Below are 23,088 nucleotides of genomic sequence, written 5' to 3'. Positions count from 1 at the left end.
AAACAACAAGAAATAACAAGTGTTGAGAAGGATGTGGAGAAAAGGGAACCCTTGCACACTGTTGGCGGGAATGTAAATTGGTGCAGCCATTATGGAAAACAGTATGAAGATTCATCAAAATACTAAAAAGTGAACCACCACGTGATCCAGCAATCCCTCTTCTGGGAATTTATCTGAAAAATACGAAAACACTAACTTGAAAAGATATATGCAGCCCCATGTTCATAGCAGCATTATTTACAATTGCCAAGATATGGAAACAACCTAATTGCCCATCAGCAGATGAATGGATAAAGAAGACGTAGCATATATATATATATAAAATGAAATATTATTCAGCCATAAGAAAGAAGGAAATCTTGCCATTTGAGACAACATCGATGGACCCTGAGGGCATTAGGTTTAGTGGAATAGGTCAGACAGAGGAAGAGAAATACCGCATGATCTTGCTTACATGTGGAATCCAAAATGAAAACAAAACCCAAACCACACAAACAAAAACTCAGCTCATATCTACAGAGAACATGCTGGTGGTTGCTAGAGGTGAGGAGTCAGAGGTAAGCGAAATGGTGAAGAGGGTCAAAAGGTACAGACTTCCAGATATAAAATAAATAAGTCCCGGGGACGTAATGTACGCACGGTGACCATAGCTGTTAACGCTGTATTGTATATTTGCAACTTGCTAAGAGAATAGCTCACCACAACGACAAAAAATCTGTAACTATGAATGATGATGATTATTAACTAGACTTACTGCGGGGATCATTTCACCCCACCGCCCCTCCCAAAAAAAAGAAATAAGAAAGAGAAAGAGTTCCTAGGAGTGAGAGTAGTTGCCATGAAGACACAGAGGAACCTGAAAGCATGTCAGAAAGTGACAGAAGCCAACCTGAAAAGGCTACATACGGTATGGTTCCAGCTCTATGACATTCTGGAAAAGGGAAAACCATGGAGACAGTCAAAAGATCAGTGGTTGCCAGGGGTTTAGGGGGAGGGAGGGATGAACAGGCAGAGCACAGGGGGTTTGGGGGCAGTGAAACTGTTCTGTATGATGCTATAATAGTGAATACTTGTCACTCACTGTACATTTGTCCAAATCCATAGAATGTACACCCCCAAGAGTGAACTGCAATGTAAACTATAGACTTTAGTTAATAATAATATATCAGTATTGGCTCATCAATTGTAACAAACATACCACACTAAGGCAAGATGTTACCAAGAAAGGAGCCTGGCAGGGGAGGGAAGTAGATGGAACTTTGTACTTTCTGCTTAACTTTTCTGCAAACCTACAACAGCTCCAAAAAAAGAAACGTCTATTTAAAAAAATGGAAAGAGACATACAATGCAATACTAAAGAAAGGAAAACTGGTGTTACTAGATTAGATTAGAATAGACAATCAAGATCTAAAAATCTACATTAATATCAGGCCGGTGAAAAAAGATCTCCAAAGACTACATGCAGCATGATACTCTTTATATAAAGTTATTGAAACTACAAATAAAGTGTTTTTAAGAATATGTTTAGATGCAATCACACTATATAAAAAGACAGCAACAGAAGGAAGACCCTTGTGTGGATGAGCCAGGGGGATGGCAGCAGTGACGGTGGGCAGCCCCGTCCTTAGATGTAGTTCATAACTAGGGCCCTGGCTTTGGTACGGGTGACAGCTTCACAAGTGTGCATTCGATTACTGAGAAGAATCCTTGCTCTAAGTAAAGAACTAAATTAAAGCAGGCCATGCATAGAGCCGTGATGGATGAGTGTGCCAAACCAAGGATTATTCTTAGTCCAGCTTTGAGGGCCAATGCAGTAAAAGCAGTTGCCCAAGGGTGAAAGAGGAAAAAGAGAAGACGAGGAAGCTGGGCAATGATTCTAAAAGTTATGTTGAAATGCAAAGGACCAAGAATGGCCAAGACAGTCTTGCGGAAGGAGGAGGGGGAGGCCTTTCTGGATCAGGGGAGGTGAATTAATATAAAGTTGTAGGAATGAGAACCTTGGGTGTTGGCCTAGGCACAGACAAGCAGAGTAGAGCCGAGCAGGGAGAGCCCAAAGGCAGGTCCCTAGCACACAGCCCTGTTTTTTTTTAAAACTTATTTATTACTTTATATTTATTTTTGGCTGTGTTGGGTCTTTGTTGCTGCACGCGGGCTTTCTCTAGTTGTGGTGAGCGGGGGCTACTCTTCGTTGCGGTGCGCGGGCTTCTCATTGCAGTGGCTTCTCTTGTTGCGGAGCACGGGCTCTAGGCACGCGGGCTTCAGTAGTTGTGGTGTACAGGCTCAGTAGTTGTGGCTCGCGGGCTCCAGAGCACAGGCTCAGTAGCTGTGGCATGCAGGCTCAGTAGTTGTGGCTCACGGGCTTAGTTGCTCTGTGGCATGTGGGATCTTCCTGGACCAGGGCCCGAACCCATGTCTCCTGCATCGGCAGGCGGATTCTTAACCACTGCGCCACCAGGGAAGTCCCTCAGCACACAACCCTTGACTGCAGGATGCAAGTACCCAGAGCTGCAGGAACAGGGTGGGGCACTTGATAAAGGATGCTGGATGTTTAGAAGAAACTGGAGCCCGATTCACATCTCCATGATGTGGGTGGTTGGAGGGCTGAATGAGAAAGGCAAACTCTAGGATTTTTATAAGGTAACGTCTGAGAATGAATGATGGAACTTGGAACTCCTTTTCATCAAAGACCTAGTAAGGGAGCGAAAGGAAAGCTGCAAATTGGAAGAAGATATTTAACATAAAATCAACTGAGACCTGTATCCAGATTACTGTACATAAAGAATTCCTAGAAATTGATAAGAAAAAGAGGGACAACCCAACAGAAAAATGTGCAGGATACTTGAACAGGCATCACCAAAGATGCCGTTCCAATGGCCAAAAAGGGCATGAAAAGATGTACAACCTCATTATTTAATCAGCAAAGTGAAAATTAACATGGAAATATGATTAATACTACCCACCAGATAGGCTAAAATTTTGATGGTTGACTAGAAAGTTGATGTTAAGTGTTCGTGAAGATGTGCAGCAACAGGAACTCTTAAAAAAATACTGTGGGAATGAGAGGTGGTTTAAGTACTTTGGAAACATTTTGCATCGTATGTTAGTGTTGGTGCCATGCCTATACTATGGAAATTGAATGCAGATGTGCCTCAGAGCACATGTATGAGCAAATTCACAGCAGTGTTAACCACAGACCTAAACCCAAATGTCCATCCGTAGTAAGAAGGGTAACTGGTGTTCATAGGATGGGATACTACACAGCAACCAAAATGAATGAACTCCAACTATATGTAACATATTGGGAGGAGTCTTAAGCACAAGATGCTGAGGGAAAAAGCCAGGTAACAAAAGAATACTGGAAGGGCTCATATCACACAATTCTGTTTATATTTTAGGACACGCCACCATTATTTCATGCACTACTAAGAAAGAACAGTTATCCAAGATGGGAGTCTAATAGGGTCCCCACCAAAAAGGTTGGACCCCAAGGGCTGTGTGTACAGTGTAAATGTGATAAAGCAAAACAAAAGGAAATAAAACCCCTGCCTTGCAGAAAGAACAGCAAGAAAACCCATGCTCACTCAGCACACTGTGGGGAAGGAGGATGGTTCTCCTGCAAATCCAAACCACAAAACCTACTTTGGGGTCTGAGTCACACCACCATTGTGCCCCCCACCAAACACCCTCCAGCAGAGACTTAAATATGAAGTGGTCTCAGGCTGAGAGTGCCCCCAGGTGACTGAGAAGCCTACATCAATCCAGGTGTAAGGCACCATCAATGTAAAATGTGCTCCTACTTCATAGATGCTGACATGTGAAAAATGTGCTTCTTAGAACTGAAGAAATTAGATATAAATTCCAATACAGATAAAACTGAACTATAGACCTGGGCAGCTGAGGACAACGGTGGCTGCCTGGGTCCCCCCCCACCAGCCTCTCAAAATTTCCTTGAAAAACAACACAGCAAGAAGAAGAGAAAAGTAAAACCACCACAATGTGACCTCAGAGAACACCCAGACTTCAACAGAGTATAAGCAGAAGAGAACTATGCCAGCCCCGGCCTGCGGTCTCTCACACTCCCACCCCACCCCTGCTCCACCACGAGACTCTGTGGCAGATAAAAGGAGGATGAGAGAAACTATGGAGAGGAGAGGGGACAGGACCTGGCAACAGGGCTCAAAGTTGTTCTAAATCACCTTCAGGAAGACAAGGTCCATCTTAAGTCTGAAAATACGAAACAATAAAGAAGAAAGACACCAAGTAAACCAGAGCACTGACCACAGGAAAGGGACTGAAAAGAATGCGCATTTGAAGGGCCCCCTTCAACACACGCAGCCTTCAGCACACCCAGCTTTGGGGAGGAAAAAAAGGGCAAAAAAGAAAGAAGTACCCCTTGAAATTGGTTGGTGAAAGGTAAAGGCACAAAGAGGAAAAATTTAAGGTCCTACAAGAGAAAAGGTACCTCCCAAACTGGAGGATACATAACCTTTTCACCTACCACCAAAACTAAAAATCTGCTAAGTTACCTGGACTTTGCTATACTGACAGAAGAGGGTGCCATTGAACTTGAAATTCTACAAAACACTCTAATAGTGTTGTATAGAAACAGGAGAAAAATTAATAGATCCATAGAGTTACTGCAAAAACCCCTGGAAAACAAAAGCACACATCCAGTGAGAAAATTCCTCCCCTGAAAAACAACCATGATTCAGATAAAAGTGTAAGACAACACCCCACATGCAGGCCAATATACTCAAGCAAGCCTTTAAAGATATGAAAAACCACCTTGAATTATAAATTCAAAAAGGACCAAAAAAAAAAAAAAGCCCTCTAATAAGAAAGGAAAAGAGAGTTGATTGAATTCAGAAGTGAAAAAAAGAATTCAAGGTGCTCAAGAGAGATAAGACTCAAATGAAAATTAGAAAGGGGCATTGAGGAAAAGTAGAAAGACCACCAAGAGAATAAAGATGAATTTAAGAGAAGTAAAAAGGGTCACAGAGAAAGTAGGAGAAATGGAAGACAGGCAAGGAAAGACTAGCATTTGAATTACTGGAGTCTCTGAAGAAGAAAAACAACAATGGAACAGAACTAATATTTAAAACTATAACCAAGAGAGAAATAGGTGAGGGAGATTAAGAGGTACAAACGTCCAGTTACAAAATAAATAAATCACAGGGATGAAGTATACAGTGTTGGGAATATAGTCAATAATAATGTAATATTTTTGTGTGGTGACAGATGGTAACTAGACTTATCATGGTGATCATTTTGAAATGTATAGAAATATAGAATCACTACGTTGTGTACCAGGAACTAACACAGTGTTGCAGGTCAATTATACTTCAAAACAAACAAACTCATAGAAAGAGAGACCAGATTTGTGGCTACCAGAGGTAGGGGTTGGGGGAGGGGGAATTAGATGGAGGTGGTCAAAAGGTACAAACTTTCAGTCATAAGATAAAGAAGTACTAGGGATGTAATGTACACCATGATTAATAGAATGAACACTGCTGCATGTTATATATGAAACTTGTTAAGAGAGTGAATCCTGAGTTCTCATCACAAGGAAAAAAAATTTTTTTTCCTTTTATTTTGTATCTATATGTGATGGTGAATGCTCACTAAACTTATTGTGGTAATCATTTCATGATCTATGTAAGTCAAATCATTATGCTGTACACCTTAAACTTATCCAGTGCTGAATGTCCAATTATCTCTCAATAAAACTGGAAGAAAAAAATTACAACCTAGAGAACTTACCAGAAACAATAACAACAAAAGACTTAAATCTACATATTCAAAAGACTCACCAGGTACCTGGGAAAATTAACACAGAATGATCAACTCTGAGACATTTCTTAGTAAAATTGTTGTATTTCAAAGATAAAGAAAAAAGTTCCAAGGTCTCCAGGCAAAAAGATCAAATAACTTACAAAGGCAAAAAAAAAAAAAATTTTTTTTTCATCAGACTTTTCAAAAACAAAGCAAGGCAACAATTGAGCAGCATTAAAAAAATACTTAGAGACTTCCCTGGCAGTCCAGTGGTTAACACTCTATGCTCCCAATGCAGGGGACACGGGTTTAATCCCTGGTCTGGGAATTAGGATCCCACATGCAGCATGGCATGGCCAAAAACAAAAACCAAACAAAAACCAAACAATAAAAAAACTTAATAAAAGAAAGTGTGAACCAAGGATTTTATATCCAGCCTAGCTGCCCTTCATAAAAGAACCTAGGGTGTTCTGAATCCATGAGCCTTCTTGAGGAATCTGTCAGAGGATGAGCTTTGTCAAGCTAAGAGATGACTAGAAATCTTTGGCAAAGGGACTTAGGGTGAGTGTGTGTACTCACTAAAAACAAATGTGAGGAGGAAGGTAGATGACATTGCAAATTTTGAAGTGTGCAAATGAAAACATAAAAGGAGAAGGGACGAATAATCTCACTGGTTGTTATATGGGCAATAGATGGGAGTTTAAGGATATCAATAAAAATGGGTAAACCAGATATTAAAAGGTTAAATAAGAAAACAAGGGACTAAGGGCATTAAAATAGGTTAGGAGTACAGACGTAGCAACTAGAACAAAAATACAACCCTTCCTAAATTAAAAAAACAACCAAAGCTCAAAGAATACACATCTCATAGAAAAAAAACAGCAAATAAAACACATGCAATTACAAAATATTATGACAGAGTTGAGATTCAGCATATCAGTCATATCAATAAATGTGAATGGACTTAACGCACCTATTAAAATAAAAAGATTTTCAATTTGGATTACAGATCAAGACCAAACTATATGCTATATATAGGATGATACCTAAAGCAAATGGATTCTGAAAGGTTAAAATAAAAGCATGGACAAATCCATACTGGGCAAATGGGAAAAAATAGGAAAGCAGAGGTAGTGATGCTGATAAGAAAATTCAAGCCCTCAAAGCATTAAATGTGACAAGGCAGGGCACTTTTTAATGCTGAAAGTCCCAATTCATAAAGAAGATATAACACTTATGAATAGGTGTGCACCAAATAACATTATGAACCTTATGAAGTAAAAACTACAGGAGATGGAAGGATACATAGATAGAAACACATTAATAATAGGAGACTTTAACACACCATTCTCAGTACAAGACGGATCAAATGGACACAAATTAAGTAAGGAGGTAGAAGACCTAAACAACACAATCAGTAAAGTAAATCTTACAGGTATATAGCAAGTCCTACACCTGATAATAGAAAAAAACACCTTTTCAAGTGCCCATAGAATATTCACGAAAACAGTTTAAAAGATCAGTAAATTCCATACAGTAGAAACATTAGATGACATTCTCTGATCACACAGTGCAATAAAACTAGACATTACTAACAAAAACAAAAAGGCCCTTCCATATGGAAATTAGAAACCTTCCTGGAAACAGGTCTTGGGTGCTGGGAGCTTGTGAGAGTTCTCTTCTGGTGGCTTCTGGTTTTTCAGTGGAATGGAAGCAAGGTCAGCGGCTGACTGTGAATAGTGAGCAGAGGTGTTGGGGGCTGAGGAGAGGGGAGGGGTGGGAAATGCAGCTGGTTTCCAGGCAGCACTGAGGGCCCCGTGGAGGTGTGTGGCTGGGAATTTAAAGGGTGGTGGTGTGCTTTTTCCTGCACTTGGCTGCACAGGTGCAGGTGTGGAGCAGGTAGAGCCAGGTTTAACTGGAGTTGGGTTTTGCCAGCTGAGTGTGACAAAGGGGACAAGGGACTTGGGGTGTGTTCAGGGAGTTACGTTGACGCTGGAAGGTAGATTCTCTGCTGGCGAGGAGGGAGATGAGGACAGGCGAGGGAACATGAGAAGGTGGGCAAGGCAGTGAATGTGGAGGTCCTGGAGGGCAGAGGCTCACTGGGGTACCAGAGAGAGTGAGGTAGGAGGTTGTCAGGGCTCGGGAGAGATGCTTGAAACTGGAGGTGACCGAGCCGAGAGTATGACTGTGGGAGTGGGTGGCTGAGGGAGGGTGGGAGAGAGGAGATCCAGGCCTTGAGACGTCGGGGTGAGGGAAAGATGGTGAAATCCCCAAGATCAAGACAGAGGGAGTGAGCGAGAGGGTCCAAGGAGTGACCCAGGGCAGGCACGTGGTGGGTGGGTAGCAGGTGGTATAGACTGAGGACGTGGGATTCAGAGCTGGGATTTTAGGGAGAAAGAGATATGGTGCTCTCCTGCGGGGAACGTGCAGCCCTGCCCTGGGAAGTCTGAGCGGGGAGGCATAGTCCTGCCCTTGGTGATTCTGAGGGGAGAGACGCAGATCTAAGAGGGAAGTCTGAAGGGGGAGGCACTTCCCTGCCCTGGACGCCTGGTCAGAAGGGGAGTCCCAGGCTGATGGGGAGACAAGTTCCACTAGCTTTTGCATGGCATTTGGGGTTGTCCAAATTTGTCCAAACGTTGCCCAAGCATTGGAAGATTCAGACACACCCACCTCATCATGTCCTGATCACCCCTTCGGCACGTGCTGTTCTGTGTGCCTGAAAGGCCCCTCCCCCCTTCCAATTTTGGGTCTCATCAATTAATGCCCACCTCCAACAGCACCTCCCTGAGGCTTCCAGTCTGCAGTCTTGGCATTAGTCATCTTCTTTCTGGGGGTCCCACGCCAGTGGGTATACTCCTTTGCCTCTGCATTTACTATGCTTTCCTCCTTTTCTGTCTGGCGTCAGACTGTCTGGGTCCAGGCTGTGCCTTCTTCCCCCAGCTCCCATTCCCATCCGAGGTCATGGAGCAGCTGCTCAATCCACGCACGTCTGCCCCAGACCCTGCAAACACCGCCCAGGGCCCCAGGACACCTGCTTGGGCCATTCCCTCATTCATTCATTCACTCACTCACTCACTCATTCATTCACTCATTGGAACCTATCAGAGTGGCTCCTGCTGAGGGTGGGGTCAGTGTCTCCCCCATCAGGCCCAAGCTAAGGGATGCGGCCGGGGCCCAGAGGCTCTAGCCCCTGGGTGCTGATGCTGAGCCCTTCCCTCTACCCCCTGCCCCATCCTGGCAAGTCCTCAGCAGGGGCCCCAACCCCATCATGGTCTCCAGCTTGGCCCCGTGCTCCTGGATGACAGTGAGCAGCGTGTCGGCGGCCGCCTGCCCGCAGAAGGGGCTGGTGGAGCCCAGGCTGTCCGCAGCTGTCCAGATGAGGTCGGGCAGCTCTGCCATCGTGAGATGCTTCATGATCTCCTGTAGCAGCGGGATGGAGGCGGCTGTCACCATGGTCACCTGTGCTGGGCACCCACCTCCCCGCCTCCATCATAGCCCTTCTCACTTGCTCCAGGCTCCCCAAGTCTCTGAGCACTTCCAGTTGCCTGAGCCCCGCGCCTCTGGGTCCCCCAACATGTGCACCCATTTTGCAGTCTGCACATCTCCTGCACGTCTCTCTGCGCCAACCGCAGCCCAGGGGCAGGAAGAGAGGGCGTGATGCCCGACGGGAGGTGGGGACACGGCTCCCTTCGTCACTCAGACCCCAGCGCTTGTCCCGAGACACTCGTGGCCGGGCCAGCCTCCTCTCTGCCCCTCCTCTGCCCGGTTCTCACTCCGTGGGATCCCTCGCTGGCTGGCCTCAGCCCGGCTGGGTGCTCGTCACCCGCCAGGCCCCAGTTATCCTGCTTACAGGGTTTTAACCCAGAGCAATTGAACTTCAGCGCTTCTAAGGATCTTCAAGGTGACCTTGGCCAACCCCCAGGCCTGGGAAGGCGTGTGGGCTGCTCTCATTCATGGCGCCTGGTAGGGCTGGGCAGGACCAGGCTGAGTCCAGAACCCGGGGCTCCTATCCCGTAGCAGAGTCTGCCCAGGAGCCCCACCCTGCTCGCTGCCCATATTCTCCCAGGAGTGACCCTAAAGGTCCAGGGAGGTGGGTGTCACCTCCCACACCAAACCCTGAGCAGGATGCAGGGGTTCTCGGGAAATGCCAGGTCGGGGTGGGATCCCTGCTCCACAGGCTCAGACCACAGTCTCCTAGAGGGAGACTGCCCAGGCAGAACCTTCTGGAAAGACTTAGAGCAGGGTTTCCCAGTATGGTAGCCACCAGTTATACCAAGTTATTTAACTCTAAATTTAATTAAGTAAAACTTAAAATTCAGTTCTTCAGCTGCACTACCACATTTTTTTTTTTTTTTTAATTTGGCTGTGCCACGCAGCTTGTGGGATTTAGTTCCCCAACCAGGGATCGAACCCAAGTTCTAACCACTGGACTGCCAGGGAACTCCCTGCACTACCCACATTTCAAGTGCTCAATAGCCACATAGGGACAGTGCCCACCTTGAAGAGTGCAGATACAGACACTTCCTCCTCCCAGAAAGTTCTGTTGGAAAGCTCTGACTCTGAGCATCTGATAACCAAAGGAAGACAGAATGCTGGTGATGGATATACTTGGGAAGCCTGATAGACAATTATAATGCTTGCAAGGATGTTAAGAGGGTAAAATGTTCCCTTGCATGTTAGGATATTTGTTGAGATGTTTGAAAGTCTGTTAGGATGTTTGCGTGTATATTACATACAAAAATAAATATTAAATAATGGATGTGAGAATATTTATTACAGTCTTATTCTTCTAAAATTTTGGGAAAATGTTTGTGAGAATGTTAGGTTATCAGTTATTGGTTAGAATGTTAAGATAATTTAAATGGCATATTTGTAGCTAAAAATAACTTCTTGTGTTAGAACATCAGGCTATTAAAAATGTGGTTAGAACATTTGTTATAAGATTACATTTAAAATTGTTTGCTAAAATGTTAAATTTTGGTTAAAGTTCTAGTACTTAGAATGTTTTTGAAGAAATTCAACTTGAAATGGTGGTTAGACTCTCAGAATCCCAGAATACTACAATCTCAGGATTGGTAAATACATTTGAGGTAACTTCTTTTAACCCAGAGCATGAATAAATGTGAGATGGAAGTGGCAGTGATGGTGGTGGTGAGGTGGTGGGATTGGTGGTAATGATGGTGGTTCTGTGGTGATGGTGGCTGGTAGTGACAGTGATGGTGGTGATGGTGAGGTGGTGGTGGTGATAGTGGTGGTGATGGCAATGGTGCTGGTGGTGATGGTGGTGGTGATGGTGTGGCGCTGGTGATGATGATAGTGGTGGTGATGAAGGTGTAAGTATACAAGACCACATGGGGAACAAGACCAGGACAGACTTGGGACCAGAACCCAGGTCTGTTCTCCATCCAAACCTTCCCAGCACTACCATCCCTTGACTGGCAGACCCTCCCATCCTCTCCCCCTTTTGTGCTCTGTGCATTGCTGCTTCCTGTCCAAGGAGAGCCAGGGCTGAACACCCACTCCCTGTGGGCAGGGACCATGCGGAATGGGGCAGACTGCCCTTCTCAGGTCCTGGACCCAATGTTCCTAGACACTCAGCCCACCTGAGAGCCCAAGTGCTCCAGGGCCCCTTAACTGCTGGCCCCCACTGAGCTGGACCCCAGGGGACCCTTCCCCCCAGCCCTGTCTTTGCCCCCAGCCCAGGTCCTTTGGCATAAACTGAAACCATACCACATTTCCCCATTCTGGCCCTGGACAATTGATGTGTTGGCCCCAGGACTTTAGATGTTTCTGTACTAAACTTTATCAGATTGACTTCAGCCGGCTGACAGCCCACTGTAGCCACAGAGAGCACGGGTTTGGGAGTCAAACAGGGCTGGATTCAAAACCCACTGGGCACCTACTGGCCAAAAGTGCTGCCACTTTTTCATCATCTGGTTCAACTCGGTTCCACCTAATGGGTGTTTACTGAAGCCTGGCTCTACCACCAGGGCCTGTGCTGGGCCCAGACGAGACCCCACTTCTGGCCTGGGGAGACTGACAAGCACAGCACATACAGGGGTCTTCATTAGTCATGGGTTCAACAGCAAGAAGGGGCCAGCTGAAGTCACCACAGCGGAGACATCGTGAACTGACCACTCAGAACATGAGGCCCCACGAAACACGGCCAGTCCAGCCAACGCCAGCGTCAAGCCCATGCCCTGTGCCCCAGTCTCGCTCATCTTCAGAAAAGACACAATGCACATAGGTACAGACGGTCACAGAGACTTGGGATTTCACTGGGATGATGAAAGGGATGCTGGGGAACTGCTGGACACCCCAAGCCACGGACCGAGGAGGGTCTGGCCACGGGAGATCAGATGACAGCAGAACGGGGGAGACACGATATGCCTTCGAAGAAGGAGGGTTTGGCTTTCAGAGGATGATGAGAGGCCTCTGGGGAAATGAGGAAGGCGGGGCTATATCTGCAGATGGTCATCCTGCAAAATCAGTCTCAATGGGAAGGACATCGTATGGTGCCTCAGAGGACACCTACCATGGGAGTCACCCTGCCAGCGCTGTTCATTAGGAGCTCCTGGTGGCTGGAACCTCTTCGGCACCACTCTGCCCATTTCACAGAGGAAGACTGAGGCTCAGACAGAAGGGGTTTGTTTGCTCAAGGTCGCACGGCCACGAGAGACAGAGCTGGGACTCAAGCCTGACCCCAGAGTCTATCTCAAGCCCCTCCTCCAATTCCCCCTCCCCCAACTCCCCCTTCCCAGGCCAGGGGCCACGGGTTCTCCAAAGCTCTCAGTTAATCCCCAGAGATGCAGGCGAGATCCCGGCCTCGGTTTTAATACTCACACCCTGGCCCCAGCGGGAGCCCCGTCAGAGGGGCGGTGGTGGGGCTTAGAACAGAGCATGGCCACGCCCCCCCACCTGGACTTGCCCAGGATTCTAAGGGCTTTGACCTTGATGACTTGGGAGCTGCCGGGCTGGAAGACTCGGTCCTTCGAGAGCGCCTTCTCCCGGGGGCTGGGGGGGTGGCCTTCTGGTCCCTGCCGCTCCAGAGTGGGGCTCCATCCGCGCTGGCCTGGGAAAGCTGCTTGGGGGACGGTGCTTGCACCTGCGAGGCTTCCCCTGCTGGCCAGGGGCGGGATTGGGCAGGGTTGAGGGCGGGCAAGGGTGGGCTTGGGGTCTAGGTTGGGACCCGTAGGAGGTAGGGCAGTATCATCTGAAATCAGGGTCATGCCTGTGTCCAAGTTTGGGGTTGGGAGTCAGTGGGTCTGGGGGTCAGGACAAGGCCATTACTGGGCTTATGGCTGAAGTTAGAGGGTGGGTCTGGGGGAGATTTGGGTTGAGTTGAGTTCAGGAGTGCTGGTGTGGGTTCGGCTGAGGCTGTGGTTAGGGGTGGGAGTGGGTCCACTGTGGTGGTCCTCAAAGGCTCACCTCTGTGGCGCATCAGGAGTTTGTAGAGATGGCCCACCCCTTCCAGGCTGGAGCACTGGGTGGCCTTGTCTGGGTCCTGGCACAGAATCCCCAGTATGCCCACCAGCTGCCCAATCCGTTTGAAGTCCTCTTTTGGCTGTGGTGAGAGAGCAGGGGAACCACTGACGCAGATCACCACCCTGCCACGTACTTACTCCAGCACGGCCAGTGCCAGCAAGGGTCCCCTCAAACTGTGTGCCAGGGCTGGGATTCGGGTCTGGGCAAAATGTAAGCGGTGGCCAAAAAGCTCAGAAGTCAAGAGAAATACTATTTTAATGTAATATATATAAAAATCAAAATGAATGTAAAAGATCCATCAGGAACAAAGTTGCAAAATTGTAAATAAAGACAGGATCTGAGCCTGCACTTCCATGACCTTGCCTCGCTCACCTCACCCTAATCCCGGCCCTGGTTCCAATAAAACTTTATTCACAACAACAGGTGGCCAGCCCATGGGGCATAGTTTGCTGATTTAATGGTTTAAAACATCCCACTAAAATATTTATCTTGCTTGCAGAGTGTTTTGGCGCCTCCACAAATCTTGTGCCTGAGGCAAGTGCCTGACTTGCCTCTCGCAGACCCAGTCCTGTGTTGCAGAAGTTGATTTTGAGTAAATTGAAGACACTTTGAACCCCTGGAGAGGGATCCTCCTCACCAAAGGAACGCTGGAGGGAGGTCTGTGCATTGCCAGCTTGCCTGTCCATCTTCATTAGAAAGGCATGCCCGCCAGGCGCCAGGCTGAGGAACTAATTTCCTCATCTCTCCTGTGAGTCTCCCGGAGGGATTGATGCTGATTTTGGTTGATAAACGCAGAACCACTCACTACCTGAGCACGTGCTGATGTTCATTCAACCCAAGTGCGTCAGTGACAGATGGTGGTTAGGCTGTGATCCGTGAAACGATGGGCATCGTGATGGACGAGGGCGGAGGGATGCTGGCTGCTCCACGCAGAGCTGCCAACCCTAGTCTGGGGCAGGGCTGCACATTTTATGGGCCCTTTCATGGTCCCCCACTCCCATCTGATTCCCCCTGTATCCCTCTGACGAGGACTCGTTTCCTCCCGTTTCCCTGAGAAACAGGCTCAGGGTGGAGAGCCTGCCTGACGCTTCAAGGTGCTTTGGCAGGAGCCCAGTCTCTTGAGTCAGGGGTCAGGGCGCCTGGGTTCAGCTTCCAGCTGGGAGGCCTCGAGCAGGGGTCCCCAACCCCCAACCCAGCCTGTTTCCTTGTGTGTAAAAAGGGGGATTACTTGGCCAGGCCACAGGGGACTCGGGGATCCAGCCTGTCCTGGTGGCAGGGACCCCGTGCGCCTCGGCAGGCTCTGGGAGAAGGGCGGCTTGGCTAGGGCAGCAGAGGGGGTGTGGATGTGGCGCCAGAGGGCCGGGTACTCACGTCCAGGTAGAGGTGTGGGTCAGGAATTTGAGGAGGGCCATGCAGCTGTGTACAGCCCGCTGCCGCTCCTGTGCCTTCTCTGACGCCAGCCAGACGTACATGTGCTGCAGGTGGGCGGGGGCAGGGAGGGGTGCTGCAGCCTGGGACTCCGGCTCCGGGCAGGCTCTGCCCCCAGCTCAGGCCCCAGCCCACCCTGGTCCCAGACTCTGCCCACCGGCCTAAGCCACACCCACTCAAGACCAGACCACATCCTCAGCTCAGGCCCCAGGACGGCCACCACTCCCCCCGTCCAGCCTTCCTTGTCCCATTTCACAGCCTCGGCTAATCTCTCTGCTCCAGGCAGCCGCGCCCCAAGAGAAGGAGTCATTTCCTTCTTTTGTAGCTGACACGCCCCTCCTGCTCAAAGCCCTTTGAGGCTCTTGGTTCTTAACCTGTTTCCCCCGCAATGCACCTCTTTCCAGAGCAATGCTTTTCTGTGCACACCATAAAGGCACAGAATTACAAAGGAATACAAAGGCGTATTGAAACAGTTGTGCTGAACACTTTAAACCACATTTGAGCCTCTTCGTTAAGGGGATGTATGATTAGAGTTAGTGATTCTGACGTTGGATGAGGATAAAGTGTTGGGAGATTCTGTGACTCGGTCACGTCCTGTGACAGCCACCGTGCCTTCTGTTGGTGGCAGACAGCCACTGCTGGCGCTGCTGCGGTCTGCTGCCAACACCCCCAGGGAGGGGCATGCTACTTTGAGGCTCGAGGTGAGGGAAAATGCAGACCGTGTTTCCTCCTGGCCGTTCTCATACACCCCGACTTCCTTCCGTGCACCCCAGGTCGGGAACCCCTGCTGCAGCAGCTCCCTTCACCTCCACAGGGTCCCCAAGCCTGAGGTGGCCTGGCCCCTGCTGACCTAACCTCACCCTGACCCCCTGCCCCCTGCCTCCGCTCTGTCCCCAGGCTCCAGCCACGCAGACCCTCCCTCCATTCTGGCTCACTGTGCTCGCTGAGGTGGCTCAGCTTTGCCCCCGCGTGCCCTCTGCTCGAGGGCCCTCCCTGCCCCTCCTCTCCCCTCCCCTCCTGCCCATCGGCCTTCTCAGTCCTCACTCAGGAGGAGCCCCGCTGGCCCCGACCTCCACCCTCCCAGCAGAGACGACCTCCCCTGACTGGGCCTCCCCCGACCCTGGACTGTCTCTTTCTGTTGGCTGGTCTCCCTCTTACCAGGGAGGGACATCCAGAGGGCAGTGACAGAGTGGGTGCACTTGTGAGACCCCTCGCAGCTGGGGACCTGCTGCAGGTGAGGTTCTCTCAGGCGGAAGGAGGGCAGGTCCCGCCAGGGCCATGTTTCCTCATCAACTCCCTTTAGTGTGACATTCACGACCCACTGGCCACCAGGCTGCACCTGCTGCCCCCCCCACCCCAACTTGTCCCAAACTACTGTGATCCCTCACGACGGACAACCCTCGAGCCTCTGTGTTCCTGGACCACTCCCCACCCCCGGTTCAGGCCCTGCCTCCTCTGTCCACCCTCTGCCCCACCTCTGCCAGACCCGCACTGCTCCCACCGCCCTCACCGACAGCAGGAAGTGCAGCTCGTCGGCCGTGGGGTTCTGCACGATGAAGCTCTGCAGCATCTGGTCCAGGGCCTCCGAGGTCTTGTTGCAGAGTCTGCGCAGGGACGTGGAGCAGCTCAGGTGGCGGCCAAGCCCCGGTGGGATGAAGGGAGGCCTGAGGCCTCCCGAGGGGCCTGCGTGCATTGGCCTCTCAGGGCCAGTGGTGCCCACTTCCTGCACACTCCCCAGGCCGGGCTGCACACCAGCGAGCTCACACCATGCCCAGGAAGGGCCCCCCATGATCCCCATTGGGCAGCTGGGAAAAGTGGGCAGGGGTGGTCTGGACCTGCCCCAGGGCACAGGTTTCTCAGTGGCCGAGGTAAGTTTACTTCCAAGTTCACGGGCGTGCGACCTGCACAAGACCTGGCTCAGAAGGCTCTACGTGCTCAGTTTAATGCTCTGCTGTCGCCATCTTGAAATTCTCAAAAAGGTTTAAACGAAGGCCCCACGTTTTCATTTTGCACTGGTCCCAATTCCTGGGTCTCATACAGGAGATTCCCACCCCCCGCCCCACCACAGTCTTTGCTGCTTGGCTAGCCAGGACTGTTCAGGGAAGGAGGGGCCACAGGGAGTTCTCACTGGAGCAGAGCCCTGGGACGCTGGCCATCAATTCCCTGCGGGCCCCAGGCAGCTCACTTCAGCTCTCTGAGCCCACCTTTGCCACCTCAGTTACCCTTGTCACTTGAGAACTGGGCTGGAGCCAGCCCCCTGCCAGGGTGGAGGTGGACACGGGATGCAAATGAACAGGTCCCACAGCCCAGTGCCTGGCTCCCGGCTACATTTCCTGGGGGAGCCAGCATGAGGTCGTCATCTGGTAACTGGGGCGCCCTGGACTCCCGCAGGGCTGGGGTGTAGGCAGACGACACCCTTCTGGAGGGCAGCTGCAGTGGTGTTGCCCTGGGTCCGGGGGGCCCCTCACTCTCGCCCTACACCCAAGCTGCTTCTCTGTCCGGTTCCAGCCTGGACTCAGCCTGGGGGTGTGGCATGAAGAGCAGGGCCCAGAGGGCAGGGGTGGGGCTCAACCCTGATTCTCCCTCCAGACATCTCCATTTCTCTGAGCTGGTTTCCTCGCTCTCTGGACGGGTCGCTGCTGGGAAGGTGAGCTAACGCACATGCTGGGCCTGGCACACAGCAGGTGCTCAGTTAACACCGGCTCCCTGCCCTTTGCAGGGGACTTAAAGTGGGCGCAGGGCGGGAGTGGGGCCGGGCCAGACGGCACGCGCCCCCTGGTGGCGGCTTCCCGCAATGGCAGGCGTCTCCCCGCAGTTCGGCTTCCCTTTAACAGAACTCGGGAGGGGATGGGCTTCTGGCCGGGGGTAGAGCGCGTATCAGAGCTCCTTCCTCCCGCCACTAGGGCGGGCCGGACCAGACCAGCTGCAGTAGATGCATCGGTGACACTGAGCTGCATGCTCTCAGTGCCGGTAGGGAGGAAGAGAGGACATTTATACTCCTATTTACAGAGCGCCGCTCTGCTCCAGACACGGGTCACCCAGGGTCTCCTTTCACTCCGAGTGTTAAGACCGTTAGCTCTAGGATTATCATCTCCATTTTACAGGCGGACAAACCAAGGCTCAGAGCAGTTAAGAAACACACCCGGGGTCCCCCCAGCCTTTGCCTGAGGTGGGGGTCAGGGGCCCTGCCGGTCCAGCCCGCCCCCTCCCAAGCGAGAGTAGCAGGCGGAGCTGGATACCCTTCCCGAGGAGCCCCCGCCAAGGGGGGCAGGCTCCGGGTTCGCACCTGTGTGCTGCGCGGCTCCAGAAGGAGGCAGGTGTGTTTCTCCAGGACTACCAGCTGCGGCAGGGACAACACGCTGCGGAGGCTGATGGACAGAAGCCGAGATCTCTTCTCCAAGGCCAGGGGCGGCCTCATCTTACCGTGTGGAGGGCAAGGCGGAGAGGGCGGGGCCTGGGGGCGCCGCTGGTCAGAACGGAGGGGAGTCGGCAGCGGCCCCTCTTGGGAGCCAGTGCCTCCTGTTTGCCCAGAGGCTCGTGTGCACACTGGTGCCTCCCGGCCTTTTGCCCCCAGGGCTGTGTTGACCTCGGGGCAGGATTTGTAAGGGACTCCGGGCCTGGCCGGGAGCAGGGGCTTGAGAAGCCCTCAGCCCAGCTCTCTTTACTGGGCAGGCTGGTCTCGCCCGAGCCCTGCTTACACCTTTGGGACCTTAGCAGTTCTGTTTTGGCAAATGATGCCAAACTTTCACTCTGAGATCTGAATGAGTAATAATACCGTTTATTGAGTGCCTCCTGTGCGCCAGGGCACCTGTTTTTACCAGGGGTAGGGCTGCAGGACCTTCCCACGGCTTCTTGAGACCCTCTCCTGACTCCACTTTCCCTCCAGGCAGGCTGCCTCTCTCCTCCCCCTTATCCCCCAGCCCCTAGAAGGGGGGTCTGCACTGACCTCCCAGCTCTCTCCACCGCCCCCCCACCCCGAGTCCAGCCAATCCGATTGTCACCCTGAACACCCCTAGTCTACCTAGCGGATGCGAGGCCTGGTCTTGGGCGGCCGTCAGTAGCTTTGATGAATTGATCAGCCCCTCCTCAGAACTCCTTCCCCTGCTCCCTGACTCATCTCTCCCCCTCCCCCTACGTCCCCTGTGCTTCAGCTCTGCCCCTTTTCTCACCCTCTCAGCCCCTGGGCCCCCAGCCCACGCCTTGGTCGGCTTCTCCTTTCCATCCCTGGTCTTAAATGCCTTCTGGATGCCGACGACCCCAATCCTGGGTCTGCAGTCTGGGCCACACCTGAACTCCACACTCACCGCCCACTGCGCGGTGCCATCAACTCACCATCGACTCAAAGGACAGACACCTTTCTCAAATGTAATCCCCACAAAGGCCGCACCTTGCTCAGCCAAGAGCCAATGTCCCTGCAGTGGCCTGTATGACCTTCCCTGTGACCCCTGGGACCTCACCTGTACCCGCCCCTCACTCACTCCGCTCCAGCCACTCTGGCCCTTTGCTTGTCCTCCAGCACCCAGCTGTGCTCCAGCCTCAGGGCCTTTGCATTTGCCTTCCCCTTGGCCGGGTACCCGCAGGGCTCACTCTTTCAACTTTCAGGTCTTTGTTCAGTCTCCTTCTTACAGAAGACTCAGGGTGCTGGGTGCACCGGGGTCACTCAATCAATCAATCCTCAGTCAACCAACTTTCGACTCAGCACTGAGCCTCATTTACTCCATGAGGGTTTTACATTCCCTCCCTGTCTCATCACCCCCACCTCATTTTTCTCCATTATTCTCATCAGTCCTTGATACGTGCGGTCTGCTCATTCTGTGCCCCCTCCCCAGATGTCAGCTCTCAGAGAACAGGGACCTTCCCTGCTGGCTCACAGCTGGGTCCCCAGAGCTCAGAACAGTGCCTAAACATTGTAGGTGCTCAGCAGTTATTCATGGAGTGAATGACAGAGGAATCTGGGGCTTGGAGAGGTGAAGTACCTGGGCTACCTGCTCTGGGGAAGGCCCACCCAGCTCCATTTGCCACCCTGCCCAGTGCAGTGTGGGGCCCTCTGCAGTCTGAGAACAGGCAGCTCTGAAGTCCCTGGCCTCCACTTCCTTGTCAGATTCACCCTGTCCTGGCCAGGTGGGGAGGCTGGTACAGCCTCACCCCACCTGTAGCATGACCGCTAAATCAGGACCCATCTGTGGCCCTGGGATTCCCTCTGGACTCTAGCTTCCCTCCTTTCCCTGGGATGTTGGCTGGAGTCTAGACTCAGTTTCCCTTTGCAATTCCTTGCCCAACTGCTAGAGCCTGCTCTAGACTCTGCCTGTGGCTGGGGTCTTACCATGAATGACTGCTCTGACCTTGAGTGTCTGGGTGGGTCAGCTCTGGAGAGTGGCTGTGCCCCAGTGGCTCTGGCCTCCATAAGCTGCCCACCCCCTACCCACTGTGGCCTGCACTGGCTCAGGTCCCTAGCCCTGCCCAGTAGGGTGTTGATGTCTGATCTCTCCCCTCTCACTGTCCTGCTGGTACCAAGCCTGAGCTGTGAGGCTGCTGTTTGATGCTGAGCAAGGTCCTGTGTGGGGTTGGGGAGGCTACCAGAGGCTGGAGATGATGTGGATGGCCTGTTGGAGAGTCGACGTGCACAGCATGTCCTGGGGCTCCTTCTCCATCAGAAGCTGGAAATCCCAGGTGAAGGCTGAGTCACTCACACCTGGGCCTATCCCACTTCTGCCACCAAGTCTCAACCCTGCCTAAAGACCTTGGTGCCCAGCACCCCCTAACCCACAGGATTATGCTCTAGATCCTCACCTACCCAGGGGGGCCTCTGTGGCCTGGCCCCCACTTAGACAACTAGAGCATAGACTTTAGAATCAGACAAGCCATGTCTGAATCCTGGCTACCCCCATACGAGTTGCATGACCTTGGGCAAGTCTCCAAACTGCTCTGAGCTTCTTTTATTCACAGATAACATGATGTTGTTGCCCTTGTGTTACACATGAAGCAAGGAATGAGAAGCAGAGTGTCTGAGTCACAGCAGGGGCTCAGTAAATGAGAACTGTTATTATTTTTATTATCACTATATAATTGTCCATCACTTGTGTGTTTCCTCCACTACCCCAGGGGTTCTGTGAGGCCAAAATCTCTAGTAACTAGTGGTGTGAGCTAGGTCAGTATTAGCAGAGTGGATGGTGCTGGCCTTTCTGGGTCTCGGCCACATCAGCTGTGCAGTGGATGTAACTGGCCAGCTCAGGGTCCCTGTAGGAACCAAGTCATGGGGGGGCCATGGATGTGCTTCCAGGTGTGAAAGCCTGTGGGGGGCTTGTACACGCTCTAGAAATCCAATCGGCCCAAACTTTTCCAGTGGGTGCCTCTCATGAATGCTGCTGCTCTGAGGGAGGTGCCCCCTCTGTCCCGGGAAGCCCTTCCTCTGCCCCAGGACCTTGCACTCACCATCAGACACTCGAAGAGCTCAGAGACCTGGGAGAGCTCGTAGCTTTGGGTGCCCTCGTTGCAGCTGACAGCCCCCATCAGCATGAGGATGGCCGTGAGGAAGCTCTGCTTCAGGGTTTCGTCCTGGCAAGGGGTCAGGTGGTGGAGCAAGTGGGCGGGGTCAGGGAGTGGGAACACCAGAGGGGCAGGAGAGCCGCAGTCACATGTGGCAGCAGGGCCTCTGCTCAAGGGGGCTCAGCAGAGATCACCAGCTCTGGGGCCACGACGTAGCTGGGGTTTTTTTGATGGGGGAACAGGTGATTTTGTTTAACAATGCGGATACGTTGATGATGCTTAAGCATCAGGAGGTGCCTGTAAGAACCCTTCCTCTGGGGGAGCGGTGACAGGAGGTGCCCCAGACCCTAGCAGGGTCCTGGAGGCAGGGTGTTCTGAGGGGTGATGGGCCTGAGTTTATCTCACCAGGAAAAGAGGGGACATGGAATCGTCTCTCTAGGGCGCTGGGATGGGCCTTGTGGGGTCACCTAGGGGTGTAGGTGGAGGTGCTTGGCTCTGCCAGAACTGGCTGGATTCCAAGCCCCTCGCCCTCCTGGCCCTGTGGTAGCCCCTTCCCCAGGAGCCCAGGGCCTGTCCCCACTTCTACCCTGCCTCAGGCTGTTGGGGGCCTGGGAGGGTCGTGTCTGGTACTAGAGATATGGGGATGGGCCGCCCAGAGCTTTGGCTCCGGGTGAGACCCAGAGAGTGGGGGGCGCATCTGGGTCTCTCCCGGCTGTCATCTGAGGACATCATGGTTCTGTTGCCCATCAGTGACTAGACCTTCTCTGAGGGTTTGAGACTCAGGTCCCAGACCCTGCTCTGCCACCTGCCGGCTGTGGAACCCCGAGGAGGAGGCTGGCCGGACCCTGGCCATCCTCTTTAGTTATGACTCTTGCCCCCTTTGTCCTAACCAAGCTCCCCCCGTGTGGTCCCTGGCACTGCTTCCACCCTCGGGAGTTATCCCGATGCAGCAAGGGCCGGGTGGCCGCACTGTCCATCGGTGGGGCCCCGGGGCTGACCTCTGGCCCTTGTCTCATGTTTCGGACAAGGCGCAGGATCAAAGAGCCATTAACCAGCACACAGCAGGCACCACAGCCAAGCCAGAGCTGTCACGCAAGTCCCTGTTGTGTTGGCCTCACAGCCAGGCTTACTGCAATCCCAGCCTCGGGAAGGGGAGATTATTATCCAGGAGGAAGAAACTGAGGCACGGGGGCCACGCCGCAGGTGGGCGCAGAGGTGGGACCAGAGGCCAGGATGCAGGGTCCACAGACCGTTCCCCTAATCAGCCCCAGGATCCCCACCCTGGAGGCCCAGCCCTTCATGCAGGGCGGGTCCCAATGTCCCAGCCCCTGGTCGAGGCCTCTGACAGCCCGAGAGCCGGTACCTTCGGGGAGAAGCTGTGCGGTCTCCACTTGACGGGCGTGCTCCGGCCAAACTGCTCCAGGACGGCCCAGACGTGGTCCAGGTGGCGGGCTGCAGCAGCCCCACAGTGACAGCGATGCCCTGCGGGGGCCGGGAAGCAGGGTCACCGATGTGGGGTGGTAGGATCAGGCCTGCCTCTCACCTGGGTGTGTGGAAACTGAGGCCCAGGAAGGGAGGGGACTTGTCTGAGGTCACAGGGCATCTGCCTCCCATCCCTATGCTCTTTAGGACATGCAACTCTGAGCCCAACCTGGTGGGGGGGCATCTCTTTATGGGGGCTGGAGGGGGGCGGGGCAGGAGGGAGAGGTGACTCCTTGGAGGCCTGTTACCCCCTCCTCCCCCCCCCCACCCGCTCTGAGCAGCTCTGTCCCCGAGGTGGGAATGAGGGTCCAGGAAGCAGATGTGCAACAATGAAGAGGACACAGCTGTGATGGGCTCAGCGCGGAACTGGGGTCAGGGCTGAGGGTGTGACCAGGGTTAGGGCTGAGAGTGTGACCAGGGTCAGGGCTGAGAGTG

The 23,088-nt window shown here is 52.2% G+C and overlaps 1 protein-coding gene across 1 annotated transcript in view; it reads right to left on the bottom strand.

Moving 5' to 3' along the window:
• LOC132352095 (maestro heat-like repeat family member 5) overlaps positions 1-23,088 on the bottom strand; it is a 66,441-nt gene that overhangs the window by 18,239 nt on the left and 25,114 nt on the right. Inside the window, 12 exon segments of the mRNA XM_059902409.1 lie at positions 8,994-9,192; positions 12,723-12,779; positions 12,782-12,894; positions 13,201-13,336; positions 14,629-14,639; positions 14,642-14,732; positions 16,196-16,429; positions 17,972-18,103; positions 19,073-19,076; positions 20,263-20,342; positions 21,118-21,240; positions 22,535-22,637. Of these exon segments, the coding sequence (XP_059758392.1) occupies positions 8,994-9,192; positions 12,723-12,779; positions 12,782-12,894; positions 13,201-13,336; positions 14,629-14,639; positions 14,642-14,732; positions 16,196-16,429; positions 17,972-18,103; positions 19,073-19,076; positions 20,263-20,342; positions 21,118-21,240; positions 22,535-22,637 (1,283 nt within the window).

This window comes from Balaenoptera ricei, chromosome 17 (genome assembly GCF_028023285.1).
Source record: "Balaenoptera ricei isolate mBalRic1 chromosome 17, mBalRic1.hap2, whole genome shotgun sequence".
NCBI classification, from domain to species: Eukaryota; Metazoa; Chordata; class Mammalia; order Artiodactyla; family Balaenopteridae; genus Balaenoptera; species Balaenoptera ricei.
Note: the sequence above shows the minus strand (reverse complement) of the source record. Positions and strands in the feature narration are given on the sequence as shown.